This window comes from Salvia splendens, chromosome 11 (genome assembly GCF_004379255.2).
Source record: "Salvia splendens isolate huo1 chromosome 11, SspV2, whole genome shotgun sequence".
In the NCBI taxonomy this organism is placed as follows: domain Eukaryota; kingdom Viridiplantae; phylum Streptophyta; class Magnoliopsida; order Lamiales; family Lamiaceae; genus Salvia; species Salvia splendens.
Window position 1 is genome coordinate 27,529,033 of NC_056042.1, and position 20,355 is coordinate 27,549,387.

The 20,355-nt window shown below is 42.9% G+C and overlaps 1 protein-coding gene across 1 annotated transcript; it reads left to right on the forward strand.

Moving 5' to 3' along the window:
• Nucleotides 1-17,822: 17,822 nt before the first annotated feature.
• On the forward strand, nt 17,823-18,335 carry LOC121754719. Its single transcript, XM_042150034.1, has one exon. It carries the CDS (start codon nt 17,823-17,825, stop codon nt 18,333-18,335), a length of 513 nt encoding a protein of 170 aa, XP_042005968.1.
• Nucleotides 18,336-20,355: the final 2,020 nt, after the last annotated feature.

Consider the following 20,355-nt stretch of genomic DNA (forward strand, 5'->3'; position numbering starts at 1 on the left):
CTCCCATCCGATTTCGCAAGTCAGTCTTGATGGTCTTCATTGCAGAAAATGCTCTCTCAACAGAAGCAGTAGTAATAGGTAAAACCAATGCCAACTCAATAATCCGATAAACCAACGGAAAAACCAAATGTTTACCACTTTTGACCATTTCCGTAGCAACGTCTCCTAAGTTGCTTAAGGCAGCAAATTGAGGATCACATCGTACATTAGCAATAAAATTACTAAGTTGAAGTAGAAGACGTGAACAATCATTTGCAGAGAAGTCCTCATGATATAAAGTACAAGACGAATTACTTGATCATCATTGAATCGAGAGAAAGAATTTCTTGGATCAAGACATGATATTGACATGATATGCATCCAAGCAACTCGGTGCTAGCTTCAGAAAATCGATTATCCATCTCTTGTATAGTTAAATCAACCACCTTGACATTGCAACCACAATAACATAAATTATGATAAATAAATATATATATATATATATATATATGTATAGAAGACATGAATAGGAATATTATAATACCTGATTAAAAATCTCTACACGATAATGATGCAAATTCGTGATCAACTCTGCTCCATACTTCTTATAACCACGGCGTGGTATAATTTCATCCATATCAACTTGTGAAATATTATGCAATTCACAAAACTTTGTTGCTTGATCATGTATGTCTTCCCATCCATTCTCTCTAAAACTTTGCAACTGATGTTTCACACTTTGGATCAATGATATGGCTTGAATAATATTTTGATCTTTCTTTTGCAAGGCAATGGATAATTCATTGGTTATTCCCAATAAATGTTTCATCAAATGCAAAGTGAAAACAAACTCATAGTTATCCATCCTTTCAATCAATCCTTCAGTGGTACTTCTGTTATCACGGAGAGTAGCATCGTCACGTACAACTTCCAACACTTTCTCAACCGAAGACCACATAGAGCATAGACGAAGCAATGTAAAGTAATGTGAGCCCCAACGAGTATCTTCAGGCCTTACCAAACTTTTTTTTAAAGAAGCGTTCCATCCTCTACGGTCAATCTAAGCAATAACGAGAGAAGTACAATATTAGTTTATATACATAACTCCATAAGATATAAAGATGCTATCAACACTCACTAATATAAACCGTATTCTATACGACAATCACAAATATTAGCTTGCAACTAACCATTGTTATAACTTTTTTAGCTTGCAACTATTCTATCAAAATTTTACAAAAACAAGAAATAGAATATAAAATTAACAACTTTAATAAACTCCTTACCTCACAATTTGTAAAGAATTTGAATATTAATTTCTCTAAAGTTTAAAAGACTTGAACCCCAATTTCACGAAATGCTATTGTTTCTGTATCGCCGCTCTGTAACCTTCAAAATGAAACCCTTCTGTTCTCCTTTTTAATTTTTAAAATCTTAAAAACGTGTGGGGGTGTTGGCCAAGTAAAATGTAAACTCATTTTACTATAATTTAATAATAAAAACGTGTTCAAGTTTAAAAAGTAACCACACCTTTTGAGTACATCTTTTTTATAATCTACGCCCTGTCAAAGCATTTAAAGTGGGCCCATCTGACTTTTACTTTTATTAATTTATGTATAAAAATCCTCTTCTTCTTCTTCCTTAGGCTTCTCCACGCCATTGTTATATTTCCTCCGCAAATTTTAACTTTTCCTTTCTTTAATTTTCAGCCCCATACAATTATGCATCCAAAATAATTTGTTCTTCAGTAGCACTATTTTGATAAGGGCTTAACAGAATTTTTTAAAATTTTAAAAATTTTGAAAGTAGAAAATAAAATTAAAAAAAATTGGGTAAGGGCTCCAGCCCTACCCTCTTTGTACGTGTGTCCGCCCCTGACCCCTCTCATTCACATACACACTCTCTTCGTCAATTAAAGTTGTCACTTTTAGCACGATGCTTCGGCCAGCGGTGACTGAGCAACTGTTCGTGGTAGTGGTCGTCGGCGTGCGACCACCCTCACCATGTCGCAGGCACACTTACCTCCACCACTCTCTCACTCCATCGATTAAAGTAGATACGTCTATCTTCTCTGTGCGATACACATGGACTAGAACTACTAGTGAATTAGACATGTACTTGGAATCACACTCTATTTTCAATGATGTAGGCCTTCATAAACAAATTGATGTCCTTCATTGATGGTCAACGCATGAGAAAGAGTTTCTCATACTCGTATCATTGATTAAGGTATTTTTTGTTGAGGTTTGAAGCGGAATATATTGCGGTTTAAATAAATCAAAACATATGATTTATTTAGGTGACTATTCAGACTAAATCTATTTGTGCAGCATCACAAGTTGCATGCAAAGAACTTGAAATAATTCACGTAATAGGTATGCAAAGAACCGACTGTGTTACTTAATGTGAGCGATACCAACTAGTCTACTTCAGCAAATGAATTCTACATACTTGTTTCTTATACATTTAAATGCATCAAAACACATCTTATATGTACAAAAAGAACACATTGTGAGGAAATAATTCTTTTCATTGATTCAAATATAAACAAAGATTTTTACAATATGCAAGCAGCACTCAAAAGATACTTTACAGTTGATGTCTAATTTTAAAGCTTTTATATTAATGAATGAATAGCAATTGAGTTTAATTAAATGTCTATAATATTACAACTGCCGCAATAATACAAAACTAATTGTCGTATTAAAGGTGTCAAACCATGTGGAGGTGTACGATTATTTAATTGGGCTACAAAGGTAAATTTTGTGGAATGAAATAACCACGATTAAAGCAAAGCTTAAACCAAATCATTCATCAACAAATGTAATGATTTTAACCAACTACATGTGGAATGAAATAACCACAATTAAAGCAAAGCTTAAAGCAAATCATTCATCAACATATGTAATGATTTTAACCTACTACATGTCAACAGCAGTGAAGAAAGTTAGCCACTCATAATTGAATTGGATCTCTTTCCCTTGTTTCCTCCCTTGTTCCATGATGTTTTCTCTCAATCTTCATGTGTCTATAATAATGATCCATATTCTACCTTCAAAAACACCTAAAACAACTCACAAATTGGCAGTCGTGGGCTAGCGTCGTTGCAAGCAGGTCACTGCCCAGTGACTCGTTGATATTGTTGGTTTCTGGGGATTACAAGAGATAACAAAACCGGGCGTAATACAACCCAAAAGAAAGGAAAAGAAGGAACTGAACTTTAGAAATTACAACGTAGAATCGAAACTACTAAACCAGTATGATTAGCCGAGTCGAGGAGGCCTCTTCCCGCAAGACGAGATACGCCCCGGTAGTGCTCTTCGGTTTGGCGTGTCGTCCCCAAAGGTAAAACGGCTACGTCTCTATTGATGCAGCACTGCAATCAGTAGAGCTCCGGCGAACGGGATGGAGGAGAGGGCAAAGCTTCGACAGAAAACAATGCAGAGAGAGGGAGAGAGCTTATGATGCAGAATGCTTGTATGTGTGTCCTCCTAATGCAGTGGTATGGCTAGCCTATTTATAGGCCAAGCCACCATGCAGGGTCAACCAGCCATTGAAGGCTCATCATGGCAATTCGTAACCGACGTCGGTTACAGGCGTGTGGCTGGAGTGTGCCACCCGTGTGTGGAGCGTGTGGATTTCTCACGTGGCAGCCGTGACTGTGCCTCGCTTGACGACGTGTCAAGCCACTTGGATTGCTGACTCGGCGGTGGTCCAAAAAGAATAGTTTGGGCCAAGCCCCAAGCCCAAAGACCACCCAAAGACCAATTGCCAAGTCCAAGTCCACCAAGTCCAAGTCCAAGATCAAGATCGGGCCCGGGCCCGTGCCCGAGGCCGCGAGCACGGGCACGGGCGAGCGGCGGCGGCAGCGGCGCGCGCGTGTGCGCGCGTGTGGGCTCTTTCACCCATCTTGGTCCACTATAATTATTAAGTAACATAAAGTCACTTAATTTATACACATTAAAAGATGTGTTAATCCTCCAATGTGGGATAATTAACACTAGTTAATTATTCCCTAAGCTCCAACTCCAAGCTTTAATTAAAAGCTAATTATGCCCAACTTTAATCCACTATTTCTCACTCACCGGAAATCGGATTTGAGAAAGTGAATATACTACATTTATCTACGTAAAATGTAGATCGACGCTATGTCATTTAATTTCACAAAATTAAATGTCTCGTCACATTTATTATTTGGTCAAAATCCATTGACCGGGCATATTTAATCCATGATTTTTACAGATATCTCTCTTGAGTGTGCATCATTCTAGCTGGTCGCAAGGTACGGACCCAACGACTCGCTAGAATGGTTATGGAGTCAGCGGCGTAAACTGGGCAGTCTGTCGAATTTGACACTTTTCATGTTTTTTCTTATGAGCTTAGTCTCAATCTGAGCTTTATTTCACGTCTCGTTTCACCTCATACAATGGGAATAGCGCACTATTGTAAGCCCGAAACATGTAGAAACCACTCAAAGTCAAAGGATCAAATATTGTATATTTGATTCGCAACAACGTAAATAAAACTCTAACATTTTTGTCATTCTAGCTTCCACCGTCGTCGTTGAGTAAGCTTTTAAATGACAAAAAGAGTTGACTTTTGCGAGAAACATGAAAGTCACTATGTTACTCGATGATTGAGCACATACAGACTTCAGATGTCAAGAGCCAGATTGGAACATTTGTAGAGAGTGACAACGAGAGAGGACTTGTCCCAACACAATGAGCTGAATAGTCATAGGTAAGCTGGACAAGAGAACTACGCGGTCTTAGATCCCTCAATTGACTTGTGGGCAAGTCTAACTTCAAAGATTCAAACTAAGCTTAATTTTTTTTTTTTTTTTTTTCTCTTTATCCACTATTCCTTATTTGTTCGGACTACAAATACAATGTCGACAGTCTATCTAGTCTGCTACGCTGGCTACGTTTTCACTTGTAAGTGTAATATGTGCATGGTACAACGTCAACTCAATAAAATTGCAAATATTTATTAATTATTAACAAGTTTAAAATTTAATTTTCCCATATTATCTTATTCAAATTTATTTTATAAATTCTTATAGATTTAAAACCCATAAAATAATTAAAAGAAATAGGTAAACTGACACAACCTTTGGCGGTGTTGTTAGAGCATCTCCGGTGGTCGGCGAGCGAGCGAGCGACTCGCCGATTTTTGGCGCTCGCCGAACTATTGCAGCCGGCGAGCGCCAAATCGGCGAGGGTACGCCGATTCCCGGGCGCTCGCCGATTCTCTCGCCGATCGGCTCGCCTCTATTGCAGCCTCCCGATCGGCGAGGAACCGGCGAGCGAATTTTTTTTTAAATTTTCGAAACACTATATATACGTGATTTGCACGGCATTTTCATTCGCACCACTTGTTTTAACGAGTACTCTCTCTATCTTAATTTCTGTACAAGATCAACAACAACGCGAAATGAGTAATGCGGGTGGTAGTAGTAGTGGTAGTGGTGGGGATGCTGAGGAGTACGAACGGCGTTTGAACGAACATTTGGATGCCAATACTTCCCGAGAGATAGACCGGCTGCTACAACGAGCCTCGCAGCTGGCGGTACCTCAACCTCGACCCGTTGTCCACCGCCGAGCAGTGATTGACCGGGATCACGTAGCTGCACATCAGCGGCTATACGAAGACTACTTCACACCGGAGCCGCGGTTTAACGCCAACCTTTTCAGGCGGCGTTTTAGGATGAGCAGAGCCATGTTTATGCGTATTGTCGACGCTTTGGAACGTCGATATCTGTGTTTCCGCTTCAGGCACGATGCGGCTGGCAGACCCGGCCACACACCTATTCAAAAGTGCACTGCGGCAATCAGGCAGCTGGCCTACGGAGGCGCGGCAGACATGTGGGACGAGTACCTCCACATCGGCGAGACGACTGCCCTTGAATGTATGAAGTATTTTTGTCAGGGCGTGGTTGAAATATTCGGTGAGCAGTACCTTCGAAGCCCAACCCCCGAAGACTGCCAGGAGCTGATGCAGATGCACGGGGAGAAGCATGGGTTCCCGGGTATGTTAGGCAGCATAGATTGTATGCATTGGGAGTGGAAGAACTGCCCTGCTGCCTAGAAGGGGTTCTACACGACCGGCTACAAGGGAAAGAATCTCACGATGATCCTCGAGGCCGTAGCTGATTACCGGCTGTGGATTTGGCATGCGTATTTTGGGGTAGCCGGTTCGAACAACGACCCCAACGTCCTCAACTCGTCGCCCCTTTTCAACGAGCAGTGCCAGGGCGTCGGTCCGGCCATCAGTTTTGTCGCCAACGGCAACCAACATGATATGGGCTACTACTTGGCGGATGAGATATACCCTAGGTGGCCAGTCTTTGTGAAGACGATCCGATGCGCATCAGATAAGAGGAAGGCCTGCTTTGCGGCACGACAGGAGTCGGCGCGCAAGGACGTGGAGTGCGCATTTGGTGTGCTCCAGTCTCAATGAGCGGCAGTTAGGGGTCCAACGCGTTTGTGGCATGTCGACTACATTGCTGATATAATGTATGCCTGTATTATCATGCACAACATGATTGTCGAAGATGAAGGTGTACAACTGACTAGTTGGGCCAACGACCATAATGAAGCCGGTCCAAGCCACGGCGCGGCCGCCCCCAACGTACGAAGCGGGGTACCTCACGATGAAGCCGGCCGCCTACAGGCACATGCCGACATGCGCCAAGTGGATGCTCATATTCGACTCCAAAAGGATTTAATTGAAGAGTTGTGGGCGCGGAGGACTGCATGACGATATGTTTTTTTTTTAATTATGTAATTTTGTTAAATTATGTAATTTTTTTTAGAGGGAACATCATTTTTGGTCCACGAACTTTGACAAAGTATCATTTTAGGTCCGTGAACTTTGAGTTAGTATCATTTGAGGTACTTTTTACTATTTCCAAGTTTTTTTGGACAGAAATACCCTCAATACCTTAAAGTGTATATATTTTTAATAAATTTATCATATACTCATAATTTTTTATAAATATCTTTACAATATATTTTTGACAAATTTTCTAAATATAATTTGACCTTAAATATTATCACTTAATTTTGTGACATGCAAGTAAAATTGCTTCTTCAAATTTTTATATTAATTTTTTTTAAAATTGAATAAAGAACTTTTCTTTAATAATAAAAAATTGAATAAAGATCTTTTCTTGCATGTCACAAAATTAAATGATAATATTGAAGGTCAAATTATATTTAGAAAATTTGTCAAAAATATATTATAAAGATATTTATAAAAAGATCTTTATTTAATTTTTTTATTATTAAAGAAAGTTCTTTATTCAATTTTTTTAAAAAAATTAATATAAAAAATCGAAGAAGCAATTTTACTTGCATGTCACAAAATTAAGTGATAATATTTAAGGTCAAATTATATTTAGAAAATTTGTCAAAAATATATTGTAAAGATATTTATAAAAAAATATGAGTATATGATAAATTTATTAAAAATATATACGCTTTAAGGTATTTGTGACGCCCCGGAATTTCGATTTCTTTTTTTATTTGGATAAGCCAAATTTATTAGCCTAATCCTCTTGGTAAGGACGTAGAATTTTTGTTGTAACTCCAACGTTGAAATGAATTAAGTTTGAAATTGAAGGAATTAAAGTGCTAGGAAATCTTTTGCAAGAATAATGAATATATGAAGTGCTTTTATTAGAAGAAAAGTGAGTACATCCCAATTGTTACATCATGACTCTAAGTAAGAATATTACAAGTTACAAAACACCAAGTTTTACATGGAGATGGAAATACAATTTTGTCTATCTCCAACCTAGGATAAGGGTTTAACCAAGGAGGGAATTAAGATAAGATTATCATGTGAACCAATCCCCTTCTCTTATCCTTCCTCTCGAAAATCCCCTCCACATGACTCCAAGAAGGGCAGCCTACACCTGCAAAGTTTACACAAAAAGGGGTGTTAGATGTTAGACACAAGTAAGGGAAGAGGGAGGCACAAGCTCAATAAGGAAATGAGGAGAAATAGAGCTGTATAGGTCAGCCTGTAGGCTGCAAAATAGAGCCAAGATCAGCTCCCTTCTGTCACCCATTCAGTTACACCAAAGTAGGAACCAAGACAAATGGACCTAGTGAAATGAGCTTGGTATATGCTTAAAAGGGATCATGGGTCAGATTCCCCATCCCCTCAACCGAGGTCAATCTGGCAGCCAAGGGAGGCAGCCAAGTTTATCACCAATCTAGCATGAAGAACACATTCATCAACCTCAAAAGGAGGCCAACACTGCAGCCCCAAAATAGACAATGCAATCTCCCAAGGATCTGGCACAAAATGCCAGATTGTGTGAGCTATATAAGCAGCCTCACCACCTCCATTCCCTCCACCCTTAGTCACTACAAGCTTCACAACACATATAGAAATTTGCAGCAAAGGTCAGGGAGGAGGAAACAGACGAGGGAGTCTACGGCCGCACGGAGAAAACCCGCTACAATCGAGAATCACCAAGCAAGGTATCCTCACAAAACCAACAGCTTGCATCATATAGAACAATTAGGAGTTAAAGAACATAGCAACTCAATAGGATACACCACAGTAAAAAAAGCAACCCAAATCGATAGAGCTCATCAACGATGAAACTAGAATCTCAACGTAACAACTAGATGCCTCTCGATAAATCATTAAACATGAGGATAGATAGCAAGCTTCTCCCGAGCTTTCTTAAACGACCCCGCGAGATCAGTTAGTTAATGAACGAAGAGTGCGTAGCCACTGCTTAATTAACGGTATTAAAAAGGGAAAGGGGGGGAGAGGACTTAGCTTAGGCCGGCGAGGCGAGCCGAGGACGCTAGACGGCGACGCAGCAGGCGGCAGCCCTGCCGTCGGGTGGCCGAGGGCTCCCCGATACCGACGGAGAGAGAGAAAATGCGGTGGAAAGGGGAGCATGCGCCGACGGACTCCGGAGCCTGTCGAGACAGCGGCGATTTCGCCGAGAAGGACGAAGGAGAGTCGACGCCACTGTGCTCGATTGATTTGGGGGAAATCCCTAAGATTTAGTTTGAGAAGGAGAATTGGGGATTTGGGGAGAAGAGGCAGAGGCCGACTCTGGAGCGGCAACGCAGAGGAGGCGCGATTCTCGCCGGAGATGCGAGAAGGAGAAAGGAAACGGAAGGTGGAGGCGGAGCTTGAGGAAGGAGCCGATGCCTTCTTGTGTTGAAGATGGGAGTTTGGGTGAGGGAGATGGTGAATCACGATGGGAGAGAGAGAATGGGTACTTGACCCAATTGGAGTTAATTGTTGATTGGGCCTTCAAATTAATTGTGGCTTGGGCTTATAATTAATTAGATTAATTGGGCCGAGAGTTTTGTTGGTTGGGTCACTTAATTAAATCTAGTGGACTTGGAAATTTAAATATGGTTGGAAAGGAATTAATTCAATGAATTAAGCTTGGAGCTTAATTAAATAAATTTCCGAATAATTTGAGTTTTCTGAAAACGGGGAATGTTAAGCGGTGACGCGAAGGGCAGACCGGCGTCGCCCTGCGACGCCATGGGCGGCTTTAAGAAAATTCCGAAGAAGAAGGAATTTAAGGAGGGATTTTAAGAATCCATATTTTATTAAGAGAAATAGAATTTCTCCAAGAGAAGTAAAGAGAATAATTAAGTGCTGCAGAGCAGTAAAGCCGAGTTAGGATTTAAGAAAAATCCAATGAGCCGAAACTAAGAGATAGATGCTATCCTATAGGATGCATGCATTCTTTTTTCAGAAAAATAGTTCAAGTACTAATTAGCGTGTTACGCTATTTATTTTCAAGGGAGAAAATATTCAAGGGCAAGTGAGGCCTAACGAGGAATTTAATTGGAGATAAGCATACGAGGTGGGATTTCTTTTAAATATCCAGCACTATAGTGTGGATATAAAGCAAATATTTTGAAGTTATGAAATATCATCTTTTTTCTCAAAAATGGAGATGTGAATTATTTTAAAGTTGTTGTCATGCCATAAAATGTTTGTTTTCGAGACCTGTCTATGAGGGCTATATGCCGAAAGTTTGGCGATGCCAAAAATTTGATAAAGAATTCGGTTCCCAATAGCACCGCAAATCCTATTCGGAATTTCGTGCGCGAGCGCTGTGAGCCATCCTAAAGAGAGGTTGGCCGGCGAGGGTGTTCGTTGAAGGTGGCCACTTTCACGACACGAGTTTCTCAGACATGGTAGGAAAGTTGAAGAACTTAGACTGATCAGTCGGACTTTTAAGATCACAAAAGAATTTAGTATGCTCGGGCCTTTTAAGAAAACCCTCGTGTGATACTGCTGATGGATGACAACTTATATTTGTATGTTTTATTTTCGGCACGTGTCCACTGAGTACTCATGTACTCAGCCCTGCATGTATTTATAAATGTGCAGGTTGAACGTCAAGATGGAGAAGATTTGATCGGAGTCGATGCTATTAAATAATCGTGTGGATTTCTCGACGATTCGTGTCCTCATACACGAAGTCGTTCAGTAGGGACCTATTTCGCTGTGTTTTGTTAAACGAGAATAGTAATGTCTTATCATTGAACTCTGATTCAGTTGACATGTCAAATTATTCTATTATGAGATTGTATCAAATACGTGACTGTTATTTTGAAATATCACATTTGGCCTTCGGCAAGTCCTTTAGATTCTACCCCATTTCTATCCCCGCTTCTTTAATCCCCCATTAGCCGCGAATTACTCAATCTTGTTATCCTTAACGAGAATTGGGTCGTGACAGAGTGGTATCAGTGCCCTAGTTTCTTTACGGCTCTGCTACCCACACATTTCTTCAGTTAAGATCTAGACTTGTTCGCTAGATCCTCCCAAGTAATCGACTCGATCAATACTCCTGGACGTTCAACCGAGGTGAAAGTTAAAGAAGCGAGATTTTGAGGTCGCTAGAACCAAGTGCGACGAGAATGCCCACCTGATAAAGAAAATAAAGAAGAATCGAAAAGAAATAAGAACTTTCCTAGAGAATGTAGTTCAAACTGGAACTACAAAGATTGAACTATAAATCCTATGATTGCTTTCCCGAGCAATCGATTTGTGAGATAGATAATGTATCACGAAGCTAAGCACAAAAGCGTGAACCCAAGAGAAACGACTTTTCACAAAGGAAGCCGACGCCCAGTGCATAAGAGCACAAGAGGGGCAACTCTTGAGACAAAAGGGCGAGGAACGATGCTATAAGGGAATAGCACAAGATAAATCCTCACTGTAACCGAACCACTCGTTTAGACTGAGAAAGATTTGATGTTTTCACCAAGACCTTGTAGAATGATAGTTTTGAGATGAGAACTTAGTCATTTGATGATAGATCACGCAGTATAGTGGCTCTAGAGGATGATCCCTTACACTCGCATGCATCGCTTACGTTGTGTTTTTCGCGTTCTGTTTTCTTGCGTTGCCTTCTCTGACTAAAAGTCATATCCTTGTGTAGATGGCTCGTCGTCGTTTTACCGCACGGAAGCGGGTTAAGAGGGGTGCTAGCCCCGAAGAGTATGTGAAGGCCTACCAAACCTATCAGAGGTGCTATGGTGACTCACTGGGGGAGTTCTTGGCGCACTTTCAGCGCCTATGGTGGGATGCGGCATAGTTCACCTACTAAGCTTGCTCCCTGATGGATGGAGAGAATGGGCCACCATGGTGGCCGATGAGTACATAGTCACCGCCTACCCTGCTTACGACTTGGTGGGAGACTTCCCTAGATTTCTGTCAGCAGTGTTCACTCGCTTTGTGTGCTACGGATCGGTTCCACCCTTGCTGACCGACTCGCCAGTGCCTGAGGTACAGGACCCTCTGGCACCAGTGGCGCCAGGATATCCCAGTCAGTAGGAGTCCGAAGCAGGGCCATCTCGGCCAACAGCAGGGAGTAGGACTCCGACTCTACCCAGGGGACCGCCGAACTCACCTTTCACTCGAGACCCCACTATCCTTGCAGAGGCAGGGCGTGAGGCACATGAGGCTGCCCGAAAGGGAAAGGCCCCTATCGCTGTTTCAGAGAAGGACGAGGAGGAGGGCCCGCCAGTGGCCGCTCCAGTCGGAAGCTCTCGGTTGCAGGCCCTGACGGTCCCGAGCAATTTCCCGCACTCCCACTCGACTACTGAGACCGACCACCCAGACATGGGGAGGCTTATGGTGCGCGTGGATGCTATATGGCCACACCTCCGGGAGGTCGGGGATGATGCCGCACCCCGAGTCCCCACCGAGGAGAGCTTGGAAGACCCGCACCTCAGGTGGGACTGGGCTTGCGGGGAGGCGGAGAACAACCCCATACTCGTTGACACTGAAGAGGAGCGGGTGGTCAAAGAGGGAGCGCTCGCAGAACAGCGACTGTGAGGACGTCCGGGACTGCAGCTACTACACCTCTTCTGGGAAGTGGGTTTGGTACTGATGAGCAGTAGGTGGCTTGTACCATCAGAAACTGAAGGGGTTGGCAGCGGAAGCGTGCGTTCAATATCCGATCACATGAATTTGATCTATTTACCAGATTATTTAGACAAATTCTATTCGCGCAATTTTCACATGTATCATGCTCATAACTTGAATTAAAACATGCTTTAGCATATAAAATCCCTAAAACATGCTTACTACGGAATTAGCCAATTTACCTCGTTGATTCAATCAAGAATCGATGATGGCTCGCTCCGTCTCCACGTGAAGATCTTCAATACAAGACCTCAGATCTTCTGACTGGTGTCCCGGACTATACGCCGATATTTGTGTGGGCAAATCTCACCAACGTATTAGGACTTGAATAACGAAGACAGAACTCAGCTCACGGAGGAAGGTAATTTTCGATTTCTCTCTCTCAAAGGAGTGGATGAAAATTTGTGAGTGGAAAAAGGTGTGTTTTCTGTCTCCTTTATTCTCCTATTTATATAAGTCACATATTGGGCCCAGTCAGAGATCTAAGGAAGAATTTGGATCAGGCCTCACCCAATTAGCTTTTTACTAATTAAATTGAACCCACAATTTAATATAAGCTTATATTGGAATATTACAAGCAGCCACTACAGAAGTAATATTGCACTGCCTTTCCAAATCCGAAATTACAAGTATTCCGGGTTTCCTTTATTCGCGTTCAATTTATTTCCCGTGCTTAAGATAGAAACATCCATTAATTAATTATTGTCTGCTATGGACTTAATTAATTAACATATTTTATTCTCTAAGAGTGGACTTAGCAAGAAACTCTTATTTATTATTCATAGAGTAATTAAACTCCAACTAGCTAGGTTTCGAATAATAAAACCTTGTTTCGAGCTCCTCTTGTGGATGTTATCAAACGAGACTCTCCTCGCGCACGTTTCAACATAATAGCAATCCTAGCACCTCTAGATAATGATCACCACTACCCAATATACCTGGATCGTTGGGTTACGAAAAACCCGCACCCTTGGTAAGTCAAAGTAGTGGATACTCAATATCGTATGCTCAATGCTAACGTACATTGATTAAGAAATTAATTATCAAGACCTCGTCTTTCAGTAGATAGCATAAAGACTCGTCTTGCTGTTAGATCCATTCAGTGCTATACCACACCAACGTCATCTTATTTCAATAAGACTTAGAAATAATCGGACTGACATTGCAACCTTTCGCGATAGGTAGTCTAGGCCTATATAGGTTGTGAAATTCTTATTTTTCTTTGTTTAGAACTGACCGTGTTACCTTAAATTGGACGATGTCCACAACCGGTCTACTAAAACAAAGACTTAGACTTTGTTACGCTTGCTTATACATTTAAATATGCAATAAACAACCATTAAATGTAAAATATAACAACATTATGACAAAAATAATCTGTTGCATCTATTGGAAAGTAACCATTAGAGTTTTACAGTATGCAATCACTCGAAAGGTGATTTCTAGTATACAAAACCCTAACAATCTCCCACTTATACTCAAAACAGCTTTCGAGTATACAAAATGGTAGTGCACACGTCTAAATTTCTCCCACTTATACTGAAAGCGAGTTGAGGTCTTGAATGAGTCGAACTTCCATCCCTTCAACGTGGCAGTCGAATGGTTTCACCGCCAAAGCCTTTGTAAAAGGATCTGCCAGGTTGTTCTCTGACGCAATCTTGACCACTTTTATGTCTCCTCTCTACACTATATCTCTAATGATATGATACTTCCGCTTTATGTGTTTGCTCGCTTTGTGAGCTCTTGGTTCTTTCGAGTTTGCCACAGCACCAGAATTGTCACAATAAATGGTGATGCTCTTGGGCAGATTCGAAACCACACCTAAATCCATAAGGAAGTTCTTGAACCATACAGCCTCTTTTGCAGCCTCTGAAGCGGCCACATACTCGGCTTCCATGGTCGAGTCCGCGATGCATTTCTGCTTCACACTCTTCCAAATTACGGCTCCACCTCCTAAGGTGAACACATATCCTGAAGTAGATTTTCTCGAGTCCTGATCAGCTTGAAAGTCTGAGTCAGTATATCCCAAAGGACAGAGCTCGGCTGCATTGTAAACTAGAGCATAGCCCTTAGTCCGTTTAAGGTACTTGAGTATGTTCTTTACGGCAGTCCAATGTCCTCGGCCCGGATTCGACTGATATCTTGCCACCATGCCAACAACAAATCAAATATCAGGTCTAGTACAAAGCATAGCATACATGAGACTTCTAACTGCCGAAGCATATGGAATCCTTCTCATTTCCTGTATCTCAGACGGCGTTTTAGGGCACATCTCTTGAGATAAATGAATGTCATGTCTAAAAGGTAAGAAACCTTTCTTGGCATCCTGCATGCTAAAGCGAATAAGTACTGTTTCGATGTAAGATTCTTGAGATAAGCACAACATCTTCTTCTCTCGATTCCGAAGAACCTTAATCCCGAGGATGTGTCCCGCGTCTCCCATATCCTTCATCTCGAACTGGTTTGATAACCATGTTCGAACTGATGACAACATCTTTTTATTGTTTCCAATTAGAAGAATGCCATCTACATATAAAACTAAGAACACTACATTCCCCTTATCAACTTTCTTATACACGCAGCTTTCACTTGGGCACTTTTCGAATCCAAACTTGCAAACAGTTTGATCGAAACATTGGTTCCACGATCTAGATGCTTGCTTGAGGCCATAAATGGCCTTCTTAAGCTTCCAAACCATGTGTTCTTTGCCCTTTATGGCATATCCTTCGGGTTGTTCCATTTAGATGGTCTCCTCAAGACTGCCGTTTAGAAACGCAGTCTTAACGTCCATCTGCCATACATCCCAATCCGTATAAGCTGCAATAGACAACAATATCCGGATCGATTTGAGCATGGCCACTGGGGAGAAGGTCTCATCATAATCGATGCCTTCCTTTTGGGTATACCCCTTGGCCACTAGTCTTGCTTTGAAGACTTTAACTCGTCCATCGGGTCCACGTTTACGTTTATATATCCACTTGCTCCCAATGGCAGTACAGCCTTCGGGTAGGATGGACAAATCGTAGACGTCTTTGTCTATCATAGATTGTAGTTCCGAATCCATTGCTTTCACCCATTCGCAATGATCGACATCTGCCTGCGCCTCCGCAAAGTTCCAGGGATCTAATACATTGTTGTCCGAGGAGTGATCCATAGATTCTCCCAAACCAATGTATCTGTCGGGCTCTTGCGAGACCCTCCCACTGCGGCGCGGCACTACAATATTTTGAGTAGAAGTTGAAGTTTCGGGAATTGTTTGTACACTTGGTACTTGTTCTTGGTTAATGGAACTTGTGACAGAAGTTAGCTCATCAAGAGCCACTTCACTGCTGGGTTTATGATTCATTACATAGTCTTCCTCTAAGAATGTCGCGTGAGTACTCACAATGACTTTCTTGTCTCGGAGGCTAAAGAATTCATAGCCTTTCGTCCCTCTAGGGTACCCTATAAACAAACATACCTCCGTCCTTGATCCTAGCTTAGTTGGATCATTTTCCAATACATGAGCCGGGCAACCCCAAACCTTGAGATGTGCTAGATTGGGCTTACGCCCAGTCCACAACTCATATGGAGTTTTAGGTACGGATTTTGATGGTAAATTTTCTAAAATATGACTTGCAGAAAGCAAGCCATGTCCCCAAAACGAAATAGGTAACCGTGCAAAGCTCATCATCGAACGGACCATGTTTAACAAGGTCTTATTCCTTCTTTCAACCGGTCTACTAAAACAAAGATTTAGACTTTGTTACGTTTGCTTATACATTTAAATATGCAATAAACAACCATTAAATGTAAAACATAACAACATTAGGACAAAAATAATCTGTTGCATTTAATGGAAAATAACCATTAGAGTTTTACAATATGCAATCACTCGAAAGGTGATTTCTAGTATACAAAACTCTAACAGAAACGTCTTAGTATGATGGCGTTCCGATGTAGTGTTTTCTTTTGAGGTTTTAGTAGATTTCTTTTGGATTAGCACGTCAGACCCGAGCTGTTAGACGGGCAGTGGCTAAGTACTTTTGGTGATGTTCTGCAGTACCGGGACTTCATGATGCGTACTTGGATGTGCGTTCCTTTTGGTAAAAAGACCTTTCGAGGCAACCTCTTATGATGTACTGGATTTGCGATTATATATGAAATCTCGATATCTTGAAAAGCGGTGTTCATTTATATCTTGAAGATCCACGTTTTTTGTTTAGCTATCGTGTGTGTTGTATACTTATTAAGAAGTTACATAAACCAACAGGATGCCACCACGAAGGGCTGGCAGGCCACGAGGCCGAGGTCGTGGAAGGGGCCGAGGTCAAGCCCGAAACGACCTTCCAATCTTTGAAGGGGAAGTGCAATAGGAGTGGAATGAGGTAACACCACCTCCATCGCCAGTTCCACCACCGTCACCACCCCTGCCACCACCCCAACCACAGGACCGTCGGGTCGAAGAGATGTTTCAGAGACAGAACCCACCAACGTTTAACAGGTTAGGAGACCCAACGGTGGCAGAAACATGGATCCGCACACTGGAGCGCATATTTGACTTCTTACACTGCACCGACCAGGAGTGATTGTCCTGTGTGACTTTTCAACTAACTGGACCCGCGGACTTTTGGTGGGAGGCGAGGAAAAAGACTATGGCTCCGATGCAACTGGGAGAAATGACTTGGGATGAATTTAAAACTGAGGTCTATGAGAAGTATATTCCCAAGAGCTACAGGAAGAAAAAGGAAGCTGAATTCTATCATCTGAAGCAAGGACGAATGTCGGTAACAGACTACGACCGGATGTTCTGTGAGATGGCTCGGTACGCCCCAGATCAGGTAGATACCGACGCCAAGATGGCTGAAAAGTTCTGTACTGGTCTGAGGCACGAGATACGCATGACGCTGGCTAGCCACGGAGGACTGTCCTACACTGAGGCTCTGGGACGAGCACTGAACATCGAGGTAGCCATGCCAGGGGAAAAGACTGCCCCAACTGTGAACCCTACTCTATCCCCGACTCAGTCCCAAGCACCTAGGGACAAGAGAAAGTGGGAGGGACCACGAGCTCAGCCTGATCCTAAGAAGGGAGGATATGGACCAAGCAGGCCACAATATGGTGGATACCAAGCTACCCCCGGATCATTCAAGGGGAACACGTCAGGACCTAGTCCGTGTCCCACATGCAACCGGCTGCATCGCGGCATCTGCAAGGCATGGGCTGATACTTGCTTCAACTGCGGAAGAGCTGGCCACTTTGCTAAGAACTGCCCAAACAAGAATCCAGGGACGGGAGCAAAACCTCACCCGTCAGCTCAGCGCCCACAACTGCGCGCAATGAATGTTCGACCTGGATCAAATTCACAGCAGACACTAAGGAATCAGCAGCAGAGGCCGAAACTCCCGACACAGGCTTAGGCTTATGCAATGAGGCAGAAGCAGCCCGAGGTGAACCAGGGAAATTTGGCAGGCATGGGTAAGCTTTTCAACGCACCCGTTATGCTTCTGTTTGATACTGGTGCTTCGCATTCTTTTATATCTGCTCATTGCGTGACTACTCTGAAACTTGATACGAAAGAATCTGAACATAGGATGGAAGTAGTTTCCCCAGTAGGAGGACGGATAGAAATATCTCGTACTTGCTCGAACTTAGAAATCACTCTGGGCGAACTTAAGGTTGTAGCGAACAATCTCAGTGTTATAATTATGTGGGACGTAGACATAATCCTAGGAATGGACTGGCTGGCTAAAAACCATACCACCATCTTATGCAAAGAAAGGCAAATTTCCTTTAAAACCCCCGAAGGTGAAGCTACTCGCTTTCACGGAATCTCCATAGGAACCCGGAAGTCCGTAATATCAATGCTGCAAGCCAGCAAGTTGATGAAGAAGGGATCCCCAGCGTACCTTGTCTACTTGAACAAAGAAGAGAAAGAATAGAGAAAATTAGAAGAAGTCGAAGTCGCTCGCGACTTCCCAGATGTGTTTCCTGACACACTACCGAGTCTACCGCCAGACCGACAAGTAGAGTTCACCATAGATCTAGAACCAGGATCTGCCCCGGTATCAAAGGCACCATATCGAATGGCTCCAAAGGAACTGGATGAACTAAAGGTACAGTTGCAAGAACTCCTGGACCAGGGATTTATCAGACCCAGCGTCTCGCCGTGGGGAGCACCTGTGATGTTCGTCAAGAAGAAAGACGGAACCATGAGAATGTGTGTGGACTACCGAGAGCTTAACAAGACAACCCTCAAGAACAAGTACCCGTTACCCAGGATCGACGATCTGTTTGACCAGCTCAAGGGAGCCAGTGTGTTCTCCAAAATGGACCTGAAGTCAGGTTATCACCAATTGAAGATTAAGCCAGAGGATGTGCCCAAGACGGCCTTTCGAACTAGGTACGGTCACTATGAGTTTACGGTGGTGCCGTTTGGACTAACGAATGCACCGACGGTGTTCATGGATCTGATGAACCGCGTTTTCCATCCATATCTCGACAAGTTTGTCCTAGTCTTCATCGACGACGTGCTGTTATACTCTAAAAACAAAAAGGAACACGAGGAACACCTGCGGCTTGCCCTAGAGACGCTACGGGCAGAGAAATTGTACGCCAAATTCAGCAAGTGCGAATTCTGGCTCAAGGAGGTGAATTTTCTGAGACATATTGTGACCGCAGAAGGGATCCGAGTGGATCCTGCCAAGGTAGAGACAGTAAGGAATTGGAAGGCGCCGACAACGCCCAACGAGATCCGAAGTTTCCTCGGACTAGCTGGCTACTACAGAAGGTTTATTGAGGGATTTTCAAAGATCGCAAGGCCGATGACTCAGCAACTCAAGAAGGGAACCAAAGTCTCATGGTCTCCCGAGTGCGAGGCAAGCTTCCAGCTACTAAAGGAGAATTGACCAGTGCACCCGTATTAGCAGTCCCAGAATCAGGGATGGATTTCGTTGTCTATACGGATGCTTCCAAGAGCGGACTTGGGTGTGTGTTGATGTAGAATGGAAAGGTGATTGCCTATGCATCATGGAAGCTCAGACCACATGAGCTCAACTACCTAACACACGACCTAGAACTAGCTGCAGTGGTTCACGCGTTGAAAATTTAGAGACACCACCTATATGGAGTTAGGTGCGAGATTTTCATGGACCACAAGAGCCTCAAGTACTTCTTCGAGCAGAAGGACTTGAACATGAGACGGAGAAGATGGCTCGAGCTAGTGAAAGATTACGACTGTGGCATAAACTACCATCCAAGGAAGGCCAACATTGTGGCAGACGCGTTGAGCCATAAGAGTCAGCACCAACTGGCAGTCCTGTTCACCCAGGAGGAAGAACTGCTTAGAGAACTCGACAGAATGAGTTTGGAGATGGTGCGAGCACCTGAGACGGTGGATAGCATAATTTCGGCTCTAGTAGTTGTTCCCGATTTAAGGGCCAGGATCAAGGAGGCCCAGAGACGGGACGAAACTCTAGAGAAGTGGCGTTTGAAATTGAGAATAGGCAAACAAGAGAATTTCCAGGAAGAGGCAGACAATGCGCTCCTGTTTGAGGGGAGGTTGTGTGTACCCAACCAAGAGGAGCTCAGAAATGAGATAATGAGCGAAGCGCACGATACCTCATACACCGCCCACCCAGGGAGTACAAAGATGTATCAGGACTTAAAGAAGAAGTTCTGGTGGGATGGCATGAAGAGAGATATAGCTTCCTACGTCGAGAGGTGTCTTGCCTGTCAACAAGTGAAGGCACTACACCAGCGACCCTATGGAAAGTTACAGCCGTTAGAGATTCCCGAGTGGAAATGGAAACACATAGCCATGGATTTTATCACAGGATTACCTAGATCCCAAAGAGGAAACACCGCGAATTGGGTAATAGTCGATCGTCTCACTAAGAGCGCTCATTTTATACCGATCCCTATCACGTACGGATCAGAAAAACTAGCCCAGTTGTACGTAAA

Coding starts and splice junctions, on each gene's coding strand:
- LOC121754719 (XM_042150034.1), top strand. CDS start 17,823: ATGAGGCAGAAGCAGCCCGAGGTGAACCAGGGAAATTTGGCAGGCATG.